At 49.8% G+C, this 16,854-nt stretch overlaps 1 protein-coding gene across 2 annotated transcripts in view; it reads right to left on the bottom strand.

The window, feature by feature from the left end:
- Positions 1–6,161: 6,161 nt before the first annotated feature.
- LOC127038198 (nuclear receptor subfamily 2 group F member 5-like) overlaps positions 6,162–16,854 on the bottom strand; it is a 30,846-nt gene continuing 20,153 nt past the window's right edge. The window contains exons 2-4 of one of the 2 annotated variants that reach the window (XM_050930699.1): positions 14,403–14,927; positions 14,237–14,315; positions 6,162–7,096 (exon numbers count right to left, since the gene is read on the bottom strand). In XM_050930699.1, the coding sequence (XP_050786656.1) occupies positions 6,853–7,096; positions 14,237–14,315; positions 14,403–14,927 (848 nt within the window). In that variant the 3' untranslated portion in view covers positions 6,162–6,852. The remainder of the gene's footprint in view (positions 7,097–14,236; positions 14,316–14,402; positions 14,928–16,854) is intronic. The other variant, XM_050930700.1, reaches the window with a different exon arrangement.

Below are 16,854 nucleotides of genomic sequence, written 5' to 3'. Positions count from 1 at the left end.
AAGATGAGGAGGCTAATTCAATGGAATTGGCAAAGAACAGTCACAAGTGTGAAATGCCTGCAAGCTGCGTGGAAACTTTTTAAAAAGACTATAATAGAGGCTGAAGCTATATGTATATCCCAAATAATAAATAAAAGCAGTAAGAAGACCAAAAAAAAATATATGCCACTATGGCTAAACAGAGTAGGCAGTCGGGGACAAAAAGACATCTTTTTAAAATTGGAAGGAAAATCCTACTGAGGAAAATCAAATGGACCATAAGCTCTGGCAAGTCAGATATAAAAGTGTAATTCGGCAGGCCAAAAAAGAATTTGAAAAGCAACTAGCAAAAGACAGAGGAAAAATGTTTAGAGGCACCAGAAGCAGGAAGCCTGTCAAACAGTCAGTGGGGCCACTGGACGATCGAGTGGTGCTAAAGGAAGATAAGTCCATTGCAGAGAAGTTAAATAGATTCTTTGCATTGGTCTTCACTGCCGAGGATGTGAGGGAGATTCCCACACCTGAGAGCCATTCTTTTTTGTGACAAATCTGAGGAGCTGTCCGAGGTTGAGGTCAATAGGGGAGGTTTGGGAACAAACCTTGGTAAATTTAATTGTAATAAGATGCCAGGGCCAGATGGAATTCACCCAAGAGTTCTGAAGGAACTCAAATGTGAAATTGCAGAACTAACTAACTGTGGTATGTAACCTATCGTTGAAATCATGCTCTGTACAAGATGACTGAAGGATTGCTAATATAACACTGATTTTTTAAAAAGTCTCAAGAGGTGATCCTTGCAGTTTTAGACCAGTAAGCCTAACTTCAGTACCAGGCAAATTGGTTAAAACTATAGAAAAGAACACAACGATCAAACATGCAAATGGGCACGATATGTTGGGGAAGAGTCAACACGGCTTTCGTAAGGGGAAATCATGCCTCGCCAATCTATTAGAATTCTTTGGGGATGTCCGCAAACATGTGGACAAGGGTGATGTAGTGGACACAATGTACTTGAAGTTCCAGAAAGCCTTTGACGAGGTCCCTCACCAAAGGCTCTTAAGCAAAGTAAGCCGTCATGAGATAAGAGGGAAGGTTCTCTCATGGATCAGTGACTGGTTAAAAGATAGGAAACAAAGGGTAGGAATAAATGGTCAGTTTTCACAGTGGAGAAAGGTAAATAGCAGGGATCTGTACTGGGACCAGTGCTGCTCAGCATGTTCATAAATGATCTGGGAAAAGGGGTAAATAGTGAAGTGGCAAAGTTTACAGATGATAGAAAATTACTCAAGGTAGTAAAGTCCAAAGCAGCCTGTGAAGAGTTACAAAGGGAATCTCACAAACCCGTGTGATGGGGTAACAAAATGGCAGATGAAATTCAGTCTTGATAAATCCAAAGTAAGGCACATGGGGAAAATATAATCCCAACTCTCCATACAAAATGATGGGGTCTAATTAGCACTCAGGAAAAAGTCATTGTGGATAGTTCTCTGCAAACATCTGTTCAGTGTGCAGCAGCAGTCAGGAAAGCTAACAGGATGTCGGGAACCATTAGGAAAACGATAGGTAGGTAATAAGACGTTAAATACCAGAATGCCTCTATGTAAAGCCACGGTACACCCACATCTTGAAAACTGCAGGCAGTTCTGGTCATGCCAGCTCAAAAATATATATTAGAATTTGAAAAAACACAGAAAAAGGCAACAAAAATTATTAGGGGTGTGGAACAGCTTCCATACAAGGAGAGAGTAAAAAGACGGGAGCTGGTCAGCTTAGAAAAGAAACAACTAAGGGGAGAGATGACAGAGATCTGTCAAATCATGAATGGTGTGGGGAAAGTGACTAGGGAAATGTTGTTTACCCCTGCACGTAACACAAGAACTATGGATCACCCAATGAGATTAATAGGCAGCAGGTTGAAAGCAAACAGAAGGAAGTACATCTTCACACAACACAGTCAACTTGTGGACAGAGGCGGATTAAGTTTTTGTGGGGCCCTGAGCCAGAGCAAGTGGGGGCCACTCCCCACCCCTTCTGCCTGCAGTCCCTCTGCCCCGCCGCCATACTTCTGTTGGGGGAATGGGGTCAGGGTGCAGCGGCTTCCCCTGCCCACCCAGCGATCCTGCCAGGGGCCTCCAACCCTGCTCCCTGGTAGGAGTGCTGGGTGGGTGGAGCAGGTCAGGCCATGGGCGTGCCCATTTTTCTAGAGCCCCCCCAATTGCCCCTGCTTGTGGAACTCATTGCCAGGGGATGTTGTGAAGGCCAAAAGTATAACTGGGTTTAAAAAAAGAATTAGATAAGTTCATTGAGGAAGACCCATCAATGGCTATTAACCAAGATAGACAGGGACACAACCCCTTGCTATGGGTGTTTCTAAACCTCTGATTGCCAGAAGCGGGGACCGGGCGACGGGATGGATCACTTGATAAATTGCCCCGGTCTGTTCATTCCCTCTGAAGCACCTGGCACTGGCCACTCTTAGAAGACAGGATGCTGGGCTAGATGGACCATTGGTCTGACCCAAATGACCGTTCTTATGGCTTACGTTCTTAAGTCATTATTGGAACAAGGTAGAAACTTTCTAGCTCTTGAGTCTTTGGGTCTGTTGCTCATTTACACCAAGAACTCCTCTGTACGGCTCTGGTAGCATGAAGGGGCCTTTGAGTGGGTGTACATAGCCAGAGAGGTGTAAGATCCTGAGTGTGAAGCCTTTATCTTTAATGCAGATAGGTTTGATTATTGAGTATTGTCTCCCCCAGTGATAACTTTTCACAGTGGCCTTTCCAGATTGTCCTTGAATTAATTCCAGAGGACGCCCTCCTGTTGATGCGTGTAACGTGTGTAATTCACCCTCTCAAATGTTTGTTTAAAATATTTCCCCTAGATGTTATTTATAGAAGGGTCAAGCGAAGCCGCGCCAATGTCCTTTGGTTTGAAAAGGCCATTTTTGACTTTTCTCTAATGGGCTTTTAAAAACCTGTAATAAAACATCGCCGCCTTATGTGTGGCGATTCCCCCCTGCTCCTCCCAGACTTTGATTTCTAAGAAGGCTGTGGGTCCTTTCTGCTCGAAACATAGTCTGAGCAGAGATGCTGCGGACGGGAAGGATGGTCCAGTGGTTATCGCCTATTGAAGACAGTGAGAGCTTAAGCTAAGACAAAGCTATCTATACTTGTAACGCAGGGAGTGCCAGACTGGCTCAGAACCAGGGTCCATTTGACACTGTCCCCCATCTCCACCATCTGCTTCAGAGAATGGTACGTTAGCCTTTGCAGTGATGGGATAATCTGCACCCAGGGGATGTTTTCCTCCTGACCCCATCAATTTAAGGTTGTTTTTGTGCCCTGAAGCATGAGGGTTTACAGCCTTTGGGGCCTTTTAAAATCCCTGTTATCATACCCCTGGATATTCTTGTGTGTCCTATCACTATCCTATCACTCTGGAGTTCAGGCTGCTCGGCATCTTGCTAAATTAGGTCCTAACAGAACAGCCCAAGGCCTATATTGGCCGATAATTGTTCTTTGGTGGTGCATGTGTGTGTCATCATTTCTGTGGCTCTCAGTCCAGCCAGTACTTAGTAGCACAGTAGGGCTGAATTACTGCCAGAGAAGATACCAGTGACGCATCGTCCAAATCTGTGGAACTGGCCGCGAGAGCATTGGCTGAGTACAAGGGTTGCAGTTGATTGCACGGACAAAGCAATCTTTTGGTGTTATGGAATGCAAATAGTCCTGCATCTGCTGACTTGCATCCTCCGCTTGGCAAAGGCTTTGCACTGAATCCAACCACTACACTGTTCTCTCTTCTCTTCTCTCTGGGTTCTTGTACCGCCCCTCAGCACCATCCTATCTCATCCCCTTCCAGTCGCGCATTAAACAACAGGTCTAACTAACATTAATCTTGGGTCGTTCATTCTCTCATCCTCACACCAGCGGGAGAGTTTTGCGTGCGTGGTGGGGTGATTTATTTTGGTAGGGTCTCCTTTTTTTGGAATGCACTGCTGTGTGTTTATATTAGAAAAGGCAGGTCAGAGACACTCACTGTGCGCTTAGATCAGCCCTCATCCCATGACGTGCGGTTCTTAGAGATATGCAGGGTGACCCTGGGCGCCTACGGGACAGGCCACTGGCTGATCCCAGGACTGGTCTCGTGCACAGCAGACAAGATCTCTGAATCTCCCTTGGCTAAAGCAGCTTCTCTGTTACGGTGCATCTCCCCTGCATCTCACCCAGACATCCCCAGGCTTACTGGCTCCGGACACCTGTGTTCCGGCTGCCCCACCAGCGAGTGCCCGAATCGTGCTCTGGGGAGGTTTTTTAAGCCGCCTTCAAGCGATCACAAGACGGAGAATAACAGATAAACAAACAATTAGGCTATTGTTGCTCCCGGCTGACAACAGGCACGAGGGGTGGAAGATTGCTGCGTTCAGCTTGATTGTTCCCAGTGGAGCCTGCCCCTGGCAGCAGTTGCTGAACAGATGGATAATAAGATGATGAGTTCCTAATGGGATATGCTCAGTACAGAGAGAAGTGTTTGCAAACCCCACATTGTTCCCCTATTAGGAACTCAAAATGGAGGTCCCGGGCTGTCAGTTTTGCAGCCCCCAGAGGTGATGGATTCAGCCTGGGATGCACCACTGCAGCATCATTGGGAGGGGCAGCGTGGCCTTGTGGTTACAGCACTAGACAGGGACCTGTCCCATAGCTCTTGATCTTGTTTAGCGGAGTGAAATGTGCAGGGAAGACAGCATGGTTTAGTAGGTAGGAGACTCAGGACATCTGGGTTCTATTCCTGACCTGCGCGGTGACCTTGGGCAAAGCACATCCCTCCTCCGTGCCTCAGTTTCCCTGCCCACCTTTTGTCTACTTAGCTTGTAAGCTTTTCAGGGCAGGCTCTGCCTCTCGCTCTCTGTCTGGGCAGAGCCTAGCACAATGGACTCTGATCTTGCCAGGGCTTTCTAGATGCTATAATAATTCTTTTTTTTAAGTTTCTGTATCACTGTCCCATTCCATGGGGCTGGCTAATCGGGGTCTGTCATCTGCATAATGGGACACCTGGCCCAGGAGTTGACGACACCACTCATTATTATATGCTCAGCATTGAACCCTGTAACCAAGGCATTGAATGAAAGATCCCCAAATCAGAGCCACAAAACAGCCAGATCTGGGGTTCTGGTTCAGGCCACTCTACAGAAAAGATCCAGTGACGCAGTTGAGACCCACACCTCCCCAGGGGTCAGTGGTGGTCGGAGCTACGGAGTTAGTCTGAGTACATCTCGGTGTGAGATCTTGCCCCTGACTAGGGTGACCAGAGAGCAAATGTGAAAAATCGGGATGGGGTGGCAGGAGGGGATACTAGGAGCCTATATAAGAAAAAGACCCCAAAAACAGGAGTGTCCGTATAAAATTAGGACATCTGGTCACCCTCGCCCTCGCTACGGTCCAGGTTCAGTAAAGCATCCGCATGCAGGATTCGGGAATGACACTTCCATGCTGGCTTAAAGTTAAGCGCCCTTGGAATAAATCTCCCTCCCTGAACTGCATCACCGGCCCTGCCTCCTTTACATTCTTTCCACCAAGGTAACATGTAACAGTCGCGACTGGGCTAGATTTTCCCCGAGACACGTGCCCCATCCCACTAGGTGGGACCATCTGTCTCCACCGCCGGTGGCTGGCGAACAGACAGCTCGGCTTCCCAAATGCGCAGAGCCCCAGGGCACTCCAGCAAGAAGAAGAAAACCTGGAATGAATTCAGCAATCATCAGTTTTAATTATAACGCCAGCTCCACCAAAAAAAAAAGAAGTGGTGGGTTTTTTGTTTTGTTTTGTTTTGTTTGTTTCCAAAGAGAAATCCACAATCCACAGCAAAATATCTTTACAAAGGAGAAGGGGAAAATTAAAAAACAAAAGGAGACGGGGGGGAGGGGAATATACACTTTCATGTTCAAGGGGAGAACAGAAGAATTCAGGATATAATATAGGTTTATTTTATTTATAAATAGTCCATGCCTCAGGCCTCTTTTATTCCAAGGGAATTGGTAAACTTCACCTGTCCCCATCCCACCACACACACACACACACACACACACACACACGCGCGCGCACACACACAGGCAATGAGATTGCAGGCTCAGCTTTGTGTGTGTCTTACCATGCCAGGACCTCCCCCAACCCCCCCTTTTTTTGACAACCCTCCTGCCCCCACCAAAAAGGGAGAGAGCAATTTGTCACATGATCAAGGCCACTCCGGTAATGAGTCCTCAGTTCTCAGCTGCCGGACACCAAATATAGTCAAAAGCCAGAGACAGGCTCGCGTGGGCTCAGCTGCCCAGCTGCCGGGCAGCAGCAAGTCGTTGGGTGCTTTGAAGTCCCACGGATGGGGTGCAGGTTGTCCCGGGTTTGCAGAGTCCCCTCGCAGGCCGGGACAAGAGGAAGGTACAGATTTTTCCGTGCGTACAGGTCAAACAGAAGCAAACAGGTGCAGGTAGCTGCATGATTAAATGTAGTTATGTCTGTGTCATGCTGGTAGATTAGATCGGGGCTGGGAGTGGGGGGACAAGTGGGAATTCCTGCCCCATTGGAAATGGAACAGGAAGGGCCTTTTGAGAATCGATCCCCTCAAGAATCAGTTCCACTCCCCTTTGTTCTCCGGAGTCCAGACACTGGGCCTCACGCCCCACGCCCCAGCGCCGGGGACCGTCAACCCCCGCCCTCCAATGTGCCGGCGGTGAGTCCTGCCCATTCCTCCAAAGCAGGGAGGGGTCACGGCGATCCTTCCTGCTCCGGACGGAATCCAGGGGCGCGTATCCGCTGCCCCACAAACCCCAGGTCCTCCTGCCGCCCTCCTCACTGCATGGGGATGTAGGGCCAGTTGAAGCTAGATCCCGACAGCAGCATGTCCCGGATTAAGGTCTCGATGGGCGTCTTGCCCACCAGGCGGACGAAGAAGAGCTGCTCGATGACGGGCGCGGAGACGATGCGCAGGGAGGGCATGCGGAGCAGCAGCCGGCCGAAGCGACTGGGCTGGTTGGGGTACTGATTCCGGACGTACTCCTCCAGGGCGCACTGCGACTTCTCCTGGATGCTCTCCACGGGGCCCAGATCCGAGAGGCCCACTGCATCTGCAAGGAGAACAAGGGAGGAGGCGGGTGAGGGAACACAGCTCTCGGTAGCAGCCTGTACAGGGCAGTTCTTCAGGGCATGGTCAGGGTTAATCTGTGGAACTCCCTGCCGCAGGTCACAGTTGGGGCTAACCTGCAGAACTCCTTGGCAATGGGGATCAAATCAATGACCAGAAGCTTGTTAGGCACATTACAGGCGGACGAAACAGACTCAGTGCTTGTCTCCAAGCAGTTCCCAACCCAGTTATGTACGTGATGCAACAAGTGAGTATCAAACAACAGAGAGGGACTGGATGTAGAGAGGCAAGAGAACCTGGGAAACTGAGGCACTGATAAGTCAATTGACTGTCACAAGATCACAAGCGGAAATAGAACCTAGGGACGCCTGAATTTCAGTGACCTTTGTTCTAGTCACTTGACTGTTCTCCCTCCCAGAAACCCTGGCTCCCACTCCCCAATTTTAGCTGCACCCTTGTTTTGGTAAATGAGCGGCTTTTACGATTTGTATAATTCCTGAACCAAACCACTAGCCACCTGGGTTCATTAGAGTTCTGAGACCTTCGGCCGAGTAAGGGAGCTTGCGTCAGAATCTTGTTTAAACTGCAATATGCTACATAAGGCCTTGCCAAAAGTTCCTCCTCCTCCACCCCCAAACATCAGCGGATACCAGCACTAAGTGAAAGGTTCTAAATGAAAACTCTTTGGAGGCATAAAAATGGCCATTTTTGCAATAACAGAAAATCCATGGCTAGAGACTCTCAGCTTTTCTTTCTCTGTGGCACGTTTTTACCAAAATCTTTCTCAAAAGCCGGATTTTTTTATAAATGAAAATCTTCAATCGTGATTTCAATTGTTAAACAATCCTAGGAAAAATCATTTTCCGGGTGAGAAACGGATCTCTTTCAAACCCGGCCCAAAAGAAAGAACTGGCACTTCGGTTTGAAGTTTTCAACCCGCTGTGCTGCATACGCTAGTTTTCCCTTCCGGCCCTAAAATGTGCACAGCGTTTTTGTGCGCTGTTCCAAAGCTGCTGCATCCCACCCCAGCAGTGGCTGCATCATAGCAGCGGCTGCTGCAATTTCCCCAGGGCTTTTCGAGACCCTTTGGGATGGAAGGTGCCGATAAACATCTCCGTGATCAAAGAGAAGTGAGCGTTCCATTCCTCACCCTTCCAAACCCCTTCGCTCAGTGCAGCCTCGTCCCCAATCCCCAAATGCCTCCCTGCCTTGCCCTCTAAGTCTCCCAGCGGCCTATTCTCTCTAGAGCAACGCTCATCCCCGGGCTCCTTCCAGACACATCTCCCCAACCCCAGCCATTCATCCTCGAAGCGGGAGCGGTTCCCCTAGGGCCCGATGTGCGAGGAGCAGAGTGAAGGTCGGTGTTTCCCAGCCTGCAATAAAGGACACCCCCGGCCCAGCCGAGTTTGCTCAATTCACGGCCTGAATTGAGGCAAAGGAGAAGGGGGTCCTTTCATAGCCCTGAATGAGCTCTCGCCATTCAGTCGGGGGCCGTGACCACCATTGACAGCTCTGAAAGGGGGCTCGGTGCTAACACATTCACACCCGCAGCCTTTCAGACGCGGCCCCACTATTACACAGACATTTAGCCCGGGCTGAAAGAACGGCTCCAACGCCACAGACAATAGCTGGCTCCTAAAAACTCTCATCATGCCACCCTTCCTCCAAAGGCCACCAAGGGGCCTGGTGGATGGGATGCCCCTGGAAGATGCAGTGGGGGGGGAGGGGACGGGCTGTTTGTGCCTCACTCCCTTGGGTGCCTTAGGGGTGCCTTGCAAAAATCACCCCAGTGTTGCGGCTTCGTTGTTATTATGGCAGGTCCTAGAGATCCCAGCTCAGATCAGGGCCCTGCGGTGCCGGGTGCTGCACATCCCACCTCTGCTCTGCAGAGCTTAGTCTCAATAGACAAGACCGACCAAGCATGGGAGTGGAAGCAGAGGCATAAAGACCCTTCCCCCAACTGAGATCATGGCCCCATCGTGCCAGGTGCTGTACATACACATAGCAAGAGGCAGACCCTATCCCCAAGAACTTGTCATCGAAATGGACCAGACAGACAAAGAGTGGTTGAGGAAACTGAGGCAGAAAGGGGCAAAGTGACTTACTCAAGATCACACAGCAGGTCAGTGGCAGAGCCAGGATTAAAAGATAGGTCTCGTGAGAGCCTCGCCAGACATTAGCCACTAGTCCATGCTGCCTTCCTCTTACTGGTGTGAGCAACCGGGTTACTCATGCCGTTTGGCTCTGCCGATGCACCTTAGTCCTGTTCTGCATCCCGCCCTGCTTCCCCCCAGAGCTCTGATGATGGCCCTCAGTGCACCTGCTATTCCAGCCCCAGGACCCCCACTACCCACAGTTCTGCCCATGCACCTCATTCCTGACCCCACCCCATCCTGCTCTACCAGTCTTGATTTTCCCCCGATGCCCCTCAGTTGCAACGTGCAGCCCCCCCCCACTATTCCAGCCCTAGTCCCCCCCACAAGCTTGGCCAATGCCCCTCAATTCTGACTTGCTTGCTCTTCTCTTCCAGGGCTCTCTGACTCTAGCAGAGAGACAGCCAGTCCGATGGACTAGCAGCAACGATTTTACAAAGGCGGGAGGAGCAGGACCTTAGCTGTGATCCCCAAGCTTGCTGGCCCCGAGATGTAAAAAAAAATAAAAAAAATCTGAGGCTCTTTTTTGATTTCCCTTCCACTGGGAGTCACATTTTCAAGCTTTTCTGTGCTCCCACAGGGGCCAGAAACTTTGTGGTTTTGGTAACTGAAAGCCGAGATTTACACATCGTCACATGACTCCAGGAGCAGGGGCTTTAAAAAACCAAGTGACATAGCAGGAGACTTGCGATAAAGCCACAAGAGCTAGCAGCACTGGAGGAGACCTCATTGTGTGTGTGTCGGGAAGGGGGGTTTCCCAGAAAATGAATTCCACGCTAGGAATTCCTTGACAGTGAAAATGTATTTGGGGGGAAAGTGGGGAAGCCTGGAAAATTTCCCTTCTAAAAACCTGTCCACTTTCTAGCTCTAAATGGTCAGGGGAATTAACCTGAGTTGAGTAAGACTGGCTGGCTCAGGGGATGGAGAAAGGGGTACATGCAGCTTGGCCTAGATGGAGTCGAGACCAAATATCACTGGTCAGTGGCCTGGAAACTGAGCTGTCTTGTCGGCTCGTCTGCCAGTCAAGGCTGGCAGCGTGCTGGGCCCGAGGGCAGTGTCCAGTTGCTGCGGTAGCTTGCTCTGCTGCACACATGGCCTTGACCGGAAAAAGGGGGTGCTTCTCCGTGGGCCCTGCGTGGTGCTATCTAGCAGGCTGGCACTTGGCCCTGGCGTGAGCGGCTGGGACAAATGACAAGTTGGATCAGGCTGAGTACAGAAGACACAGGAGATGGGATCTGTGAAGTGGCACACAGATGGATCACTGAGAGTTTCCTGGAGCAGCAAAACGCATGGTCACTCAGGCTGGGAGGCAGAGGCCAGTAAAGGCAGTGTGGTCTAGTGGTGAGGGAGGTGGTCTAGGACCCCTGGGTTCTATTACTGGTTTCACTGGGTGGCCTTGGGCAAATCATTTCTCCATCCCCTCTGGTGAGTTATAAGCTCTTTGGGGCAGGACCTTTTGCTAGGCATGGTACAACACCTAGCACCACAGAGCCGCAAGGTAAGCTGGGGCCTCTGGTTGCTACTGTAATAACTGGCCCCTGGGAAGCCGGCATGAAAGGCTGACAGGGCCCCCTATGAAGCAAACCTGCCCATATTCCCCACTGAGATCAGCCTGATGGATGCCGTTTGATGCCAAAGTCTGAGCCCCTCTTTAGCTGCCTTCCCGGGCAATTGCGATGGGGGCCATGCGGTCAGGCACAGTGGGATCCCTCGCGTAAGGGGCACACGCATGGCTATTCCCGGATGGAGGGGAAACCCTGCCAGACCTGAGCTGCAACTCTCATCACGGCGTCGCCAGGCCTCTCGCAACAGCAGCTGATTTTCCTTAAAGCGCCAGCTCCCAGCATCAGGGGATGATGGGAGAATCTCAGCTTTCCTTCTTACTTCTGCTTGTTAATTATTTTTTTTTAAAGTACCTTTCTCACCTTGCCAGTTGCAGCTAGAAGCTGGAAAACGTGAAGCCCACATTTGCTATTGAAAAAGAAATTGCCTCCCTGGAGAGAAAAGTGGGGAGAGGTGAGGGGGGAAATGTTCATTTCTGTTTTTTCTTTGCTGGGTTTTTGACTTCCCTGATTCAGTGGACCTCCTTAGTGACGCGGTCTGTTTTTAATCAGCTTCCCTTTCTCCTGAACTCACAAAATGCTGGCGATCTGTCAGGTCTCCAGCACTGCAAGAGAATTGTATAAAAACCCTTGTGGTTTTTGAGCCAATCTTGTGATTTAGGCAGAGGGGGCTGGACTCAGGATTTTCATTGACTCCTACCTGTCAGTAATAGAACAGGCCTACAGGTCACTAATCCACCCAGGCATTCCCTGGCCAGTAAAATGTCATCCCTTCCTGACTAGGATCAGATCGGGGATTTTAACCTTAATTGAGAAGGGCTGATTTTTCACCGGGTTTCCGCTTTAAAACCCCATCCGTCGGTGATCAGGGGTCAATCTATCCGCTGACTGGAATGCTGCAGCAGCGAAACAGCCGACTCTTGGAAATACAGGCCTGAACTGAGTGCAAATGTCTAGACTTTTTTAAGGACATCTGATCTCAGATTAATTTCCCTGTGTGGCTAGGAATACCAGACTTGCCAGGAGATGAACAGACTATTGATCCATTGATCCTGCTTTTTGCCAGACCGGAACAAATGTCTAAGCTATCCAGTCTGCGAGTCACCTGCCTACCATGTCCTCAGAGACTTATGATCCTGCTGGAATAGACCAAATAACCCATTCATATTTCTCCACCTACAATCAATGCTGGATGACCCAACCTAAGTATATGCCTCACTGTGAGGTTCAGCACGAAGGAAGTGTGTGCTAGATTCCACCCAGACCCCAGCTAGCACTTCCATGTGGATTTTCCCAGACCAGAGTGAGCGTGGAAAATCAGAACAAGGAAACACTCCCACCCATCACTGCCCTCTTGTGCTGCTGTGGGTAGTGGCTTTTTCTAACAACCGCTCTTCTTTGTACCCCAGCTCCCGGTTCTCCTGTGCAGCATTGCGGTGAAGTCAGACCCCCCAGTGCTTGTGACATCAGAACCTACTGCCCTGGCAACGGCTGATGTCACAAGTCCAACACAATGACTTTGCTGCAGGTACCCCAAGGGGCAAACCACCGATTTCAAGGAGAGCCGCATAGCAAAGAGGAAACCAGAGCTAAGCCCCAGATTCCTATGTGGACTGAGGCCCCTAAGAAACATTCAGCAGTGCAAAGTGAGCGTAAGATGCTCCCAGATCAGAAACGGTAGTGGGCTGCATTCACTGTGCATCAGCCTAAATAACTGAGCAAGATGCAGGACAAATACAGAATCCACAAAGTCTCCATGCAAGCCACGGTATTATCTGTAATGGATCCTCTTCTCACAGCTGGGCCACAAAGAGTTTTCCTGATCCATGAAAATTTTTGAGCTATTATCAAAAAATTTCCCACCCTGAATCAGGATGTAAAATCAAAATCTCAAAAATTTTTGCAAATCAAAATTATGGGTGGCAGGAAAATTGGGTCAGGTCGATTTGAAACATTTTGCTTTGATCATTTTTAAACGTTTTATTTCGATGTCAACCTTTTGATTAAAACATCCCGTTTTTTTAAGCCTAAATTTACCAACATTTCAAAACAAACAATTGTTTCGTCTTGGGAAACAGACTCTTTTTGGTTTTGCAAATGTCAGAAATGAAACATTTTGACAGTCTCGTAACTTTCTTTCCTCAGTAATTGTTTTGAGTTGGGAGGTTCATCGAAACTGACCCTGTTTTGAGAACAATTTGGGTTTGGGTGAATTTTCAGCAAAAAAAAATTGTGTGTCTCAAAATTCCACCTGATGAATGTTAATTAAGCCAGAAACTACCAAGAGGCAGATTTTGAAACAGACTCAGCAACCAGCAGCGCCTACTGAGAATTATAATCCAGTAGTTTCCATAGAGAACAATGCAAGCTACTGGGTGCTCAGAGCAGTCTTGAAAATCTGGCCCCTTTGTTGGTGTTTAGGTGCCTAAAAGAGAGCTGCTGGATGTTAAATTCTTCTGAAAAGCTGGAGGAAGGATTGAGAGAAATGAACTAAATCTGATTTCACTGCTGGATGCGGCTCATGGCCTGATCCATGGAGATGGGCCTCTGAACGCACAAATCAGGGTTTAACTTTTTTCTTTAATTTTTTTTTGCTTTGAAGTTCACCTTCAGAAAGACCTTTAGAACCTCCTGTGTTCAAAAACCACGTGTCAGATCCCGCCCCCCATCATGCAATTGGCTTTAAAATGATTAAAAAAAAATTAGAGAATTCATTTGGGTTTCTTTCCATTCACCGTCTGTGCTTTTGTTTTTGTATTTGGGGGCTTTTTACCCTTTTAGGGTCATGGTTTCCAAGCTTTTTTTCTGCTACGACAAAAGAAAAGCAGAGAAAGAATAAAGTTAAGAGTCTCCCGTAGTCACATGAGTCTAGGAGCTGGGGCTTTAAGAAAACTAGCAAACATTGTGAGACTCATGATAAAATCAATGAGTGTTAGCAACACCGCGCGGTCAATTTAGCCCCAACCTCCCCAAATTAGGGTTTTGTTTTAAAAAGGAGGTGTTTTTACAAAACCCGATATTAACGGAAACATTTCATGACTTTTTTTAATGCAATTCTCTTGTGATGTTGAAAACCCTAAAGAGCACCAGCATTTTGCTTTAGCAGGTGAAAGTGAAACTGACCAAAAAAAAAAAAAGCAGAATGTGCAACAAACATAAAATCCTGACACTGAAAACAGAAATGAACATTTTTTCCATCTCCTCTGCCGCCCACCCCCTCCTCTCCCCAGAGGCGAAGGGACAGAGGAGACACCCCTCAAAACCAAAAGGCTTTAGATCCCATTAAGAAAATGTCAAACGAGGTGGAAAATTTGGGCCAAAAGCCACAATTTGTAACCAGCCCTAAGGATGGGGAGGAGGCAGCTACAAACAGGAGACAGACCTGCCCCATCCCCCAGCACAACTCACCTGGCCTGCGCAAGGCAACGGCTTTCAAAGACACCAGTCACCTGCTCTAGCTCCGCCCCTGCCCCTTGCTGCAACTCACCTGGTGCAAACAAAGGGAGGGGCTTGAGACAGGAATCACCAGTGGGGGGAGAGATCTGCCCTAGCCCCACCCCTGAGCGCCACTCACCTGGCGTGAACAGAGCGATGGCCTTGAGGCAGGAGTACTCTGCCGAGTCGACATGCAGGGCCTTAAGTTTCTCCACCTGCTCCTGGAAGACCCGGATGTGGTCCATGAAGGCCACCACCCGGTCGGCTGACATGGGCGAGGCATGGAGGCCGGCGGCCGCCAGCAGTGGGGCCACGTGCAGTGGCATGGAGCACTGGGCAGCATTGAGCACGAAGAGCTCGCTCCAGGTCATGCGCAGCAGGGACACCTGGTCGGAGAGCTGGAAATCGGGGAAGAAGGGGATGTTCTTGGCCCACTCGATGGCACTGAAGAGCAGGCGGGCGGCCAGCTCGCAGATGTTCTCGATGCCCATGATGTTGGACTGCAGGCACTGGGCCCCGTAGCGGGAGGTTGGATAGGGCTCCGCCCGCAGCAGCAGGGAGATGAAGCCGGTCAGGTAGGAGTGGCCATTGTACGGGTCTCCGTTGTTCAGCAGGTACTGGCCCGGGCTGGTCTGCGTGTGGGCCATGCGTCCCCGTTGCACGGCTGCGGTGAGGGGGAGAGAAGAGAAGAGACGAGATCACCACAGGAATAGCTGCAGGGAAAGCTGGGGGCTAGCAGAGGTGCTCTGGCTCTGTCGGTAACTGCCTGGCCTGAGGCTCGGGTAACTTGGTTCTAATCCCAGTCCTGCCCTTGATCTGAGCCAGATCATCTTCCCTTCTCCGGGGTCTTGCAAGACACTCAGGCTGCAATGACGTCCCATCAAAGCTTGTGATTAGAATTGGGCCTTGGGATGGTCCTGGCCCAGGCAAATTGCTTCTCCGTTCTGTGCCTCTATTTCCCTCACCCACCCTTTGACCACCTGGCCTATCTGGATTGGAAGCTCTTTGAGGGCAGAAGCGTCTAGTTGGGATTCTGAGCTTAGCCGGGGCCTCTACTCTAATACCAAGAAAGAAAGAAAGAATCACTGGGTTGCAGGGGAATTAAATGGGCTTAAATGAAGAGCGACTGGGGGAAGGGACTGAGATGCAGATGACACTTCGGGCAGGGTTGGCTGGAAAGCTAGGCCAGGAACTCAGGCCTTGCTCTCCCACATCTCCGATGAGCTCCCTCCCCAACTGGCTACCTGGGGTGAGTCACACTTGTGGAATTTTCCGTATTTATTCCCCCCCCCAAAAAAATAATAATCAGAACGGCAAGGTAAAGGACTGGGCTGCGAGGGGGAGGGGGCAGGGAGAGGGAAGGTGAGTGACATCTTGGTTTCCATTTACAGGGGATCAACCAAAGCTTCCTAAAAAATCAGACTAAATCTTCTCCGCTTTGTCCAAGGTCTCTTTCGTCTAGCATGTTCCCCGCTTTTTAGCTGCAGGGTCGGCCGAGTCGCGGCGCCAAGCCTCTATCCCTAGAGCAGTGGGCTTTTCTTCCCTTGGCATTTCCCGATGAGAATCGTTTGGTCGGAAAGTTCCCAACCAGCTCTGGTTTAGGATTCAGGTCTGAGGCTGAACTGGGAGTTGGGTTCAGTGGGGAAGCTTGTGAGATTTGGGCCCAAGCTGCCAAGGGCAGGTAATAATGAGGTGGCTGAAACCCTGTGTGATCAGAGGCCTGTTCCTACAACCTTCGCAATGTCTTAGGCGTACGTGTCATGAGATTTCAGTGACCTCTGAATCCTCTGTGCCCTGAGGGGTGAGATTTAATCACCCTGGCACAGATACGACATGTCTTTCTGAATCAGGCCAGGCCTCCGATCAAAAGAGAGCGGAGTCAGGGAGAAATCAACCATATGAGTCTAGAGGGAGAAAAGAAAAGAAGGTCACAAAGATGGTAAGAACCACAGTGGGGGAAAATATCTGACTGCTGAGGTGGGTAGATTTATACCTGGTTTAGATGGTGTTAAATTTATAAGGGCTATAAACTCTCCTGCTTCAGGGCGTGAGCTAGCCACTCCCTGATGAGGTCAGGAAGGAACTTCCTCCAGGAGTAGGTTATTCCACCGGTGTCCACTAGGGGGTGTCATCTGAGGCATCTAGCCCCAGATGCTTTCGGAGACAGGTTACCAGACCAGATTCCTGCGTTTAAAGCCTGAGTTTTTTCAAGAGTGCTGAGCACGCACAGTCCCTGCCATGGCCATTGATCTTTATTGCCCAAGCTCTGAGTTCAGGGCGCCACCACAGTCTAGCATTCCCTGCTGCTGCCCCTAGGAAAGTGAGAAAGGCTGAGTCTGTTCACAGCAGTCTACCTCTGTGGGCTTCCATGGAGTCGCTCCAGATTGACACCGGTCTGGGGCGAGAGCCGGGTCCAGACTGGGGCGTTAAATTAGAAAAGCAAAAAGCAAATCTTGTCTGATTAGGAACACCAGCATTGCCAAACTGCAGCAGACCCGAGGTCCAGCTAGCCCAGCGGCCTGTCTCCCCCAGCGCCCAGCATCAGCTGCTTTAGAGGAAGGCGTTGAATCCTGTAGAAGGCAGAAGTGGGA

Source organism: Gopherus flavomarginatus, chromosome 20, assembly GCF_025201925.1.
Source record: "Gopherus flavomarginatus isolate rGopFla2 chromosome 20, rGopFla2.mat.asm, whole genome shotgun sequence".
NCBI lineage: Eukaryota > Metazoa > Chordata > Testudines > Testudinidae > Gopherus > Gopherus flavomarginatus.
This window is presented reverse-complemented; position numbering and strand designations above follow the sequence as displayed.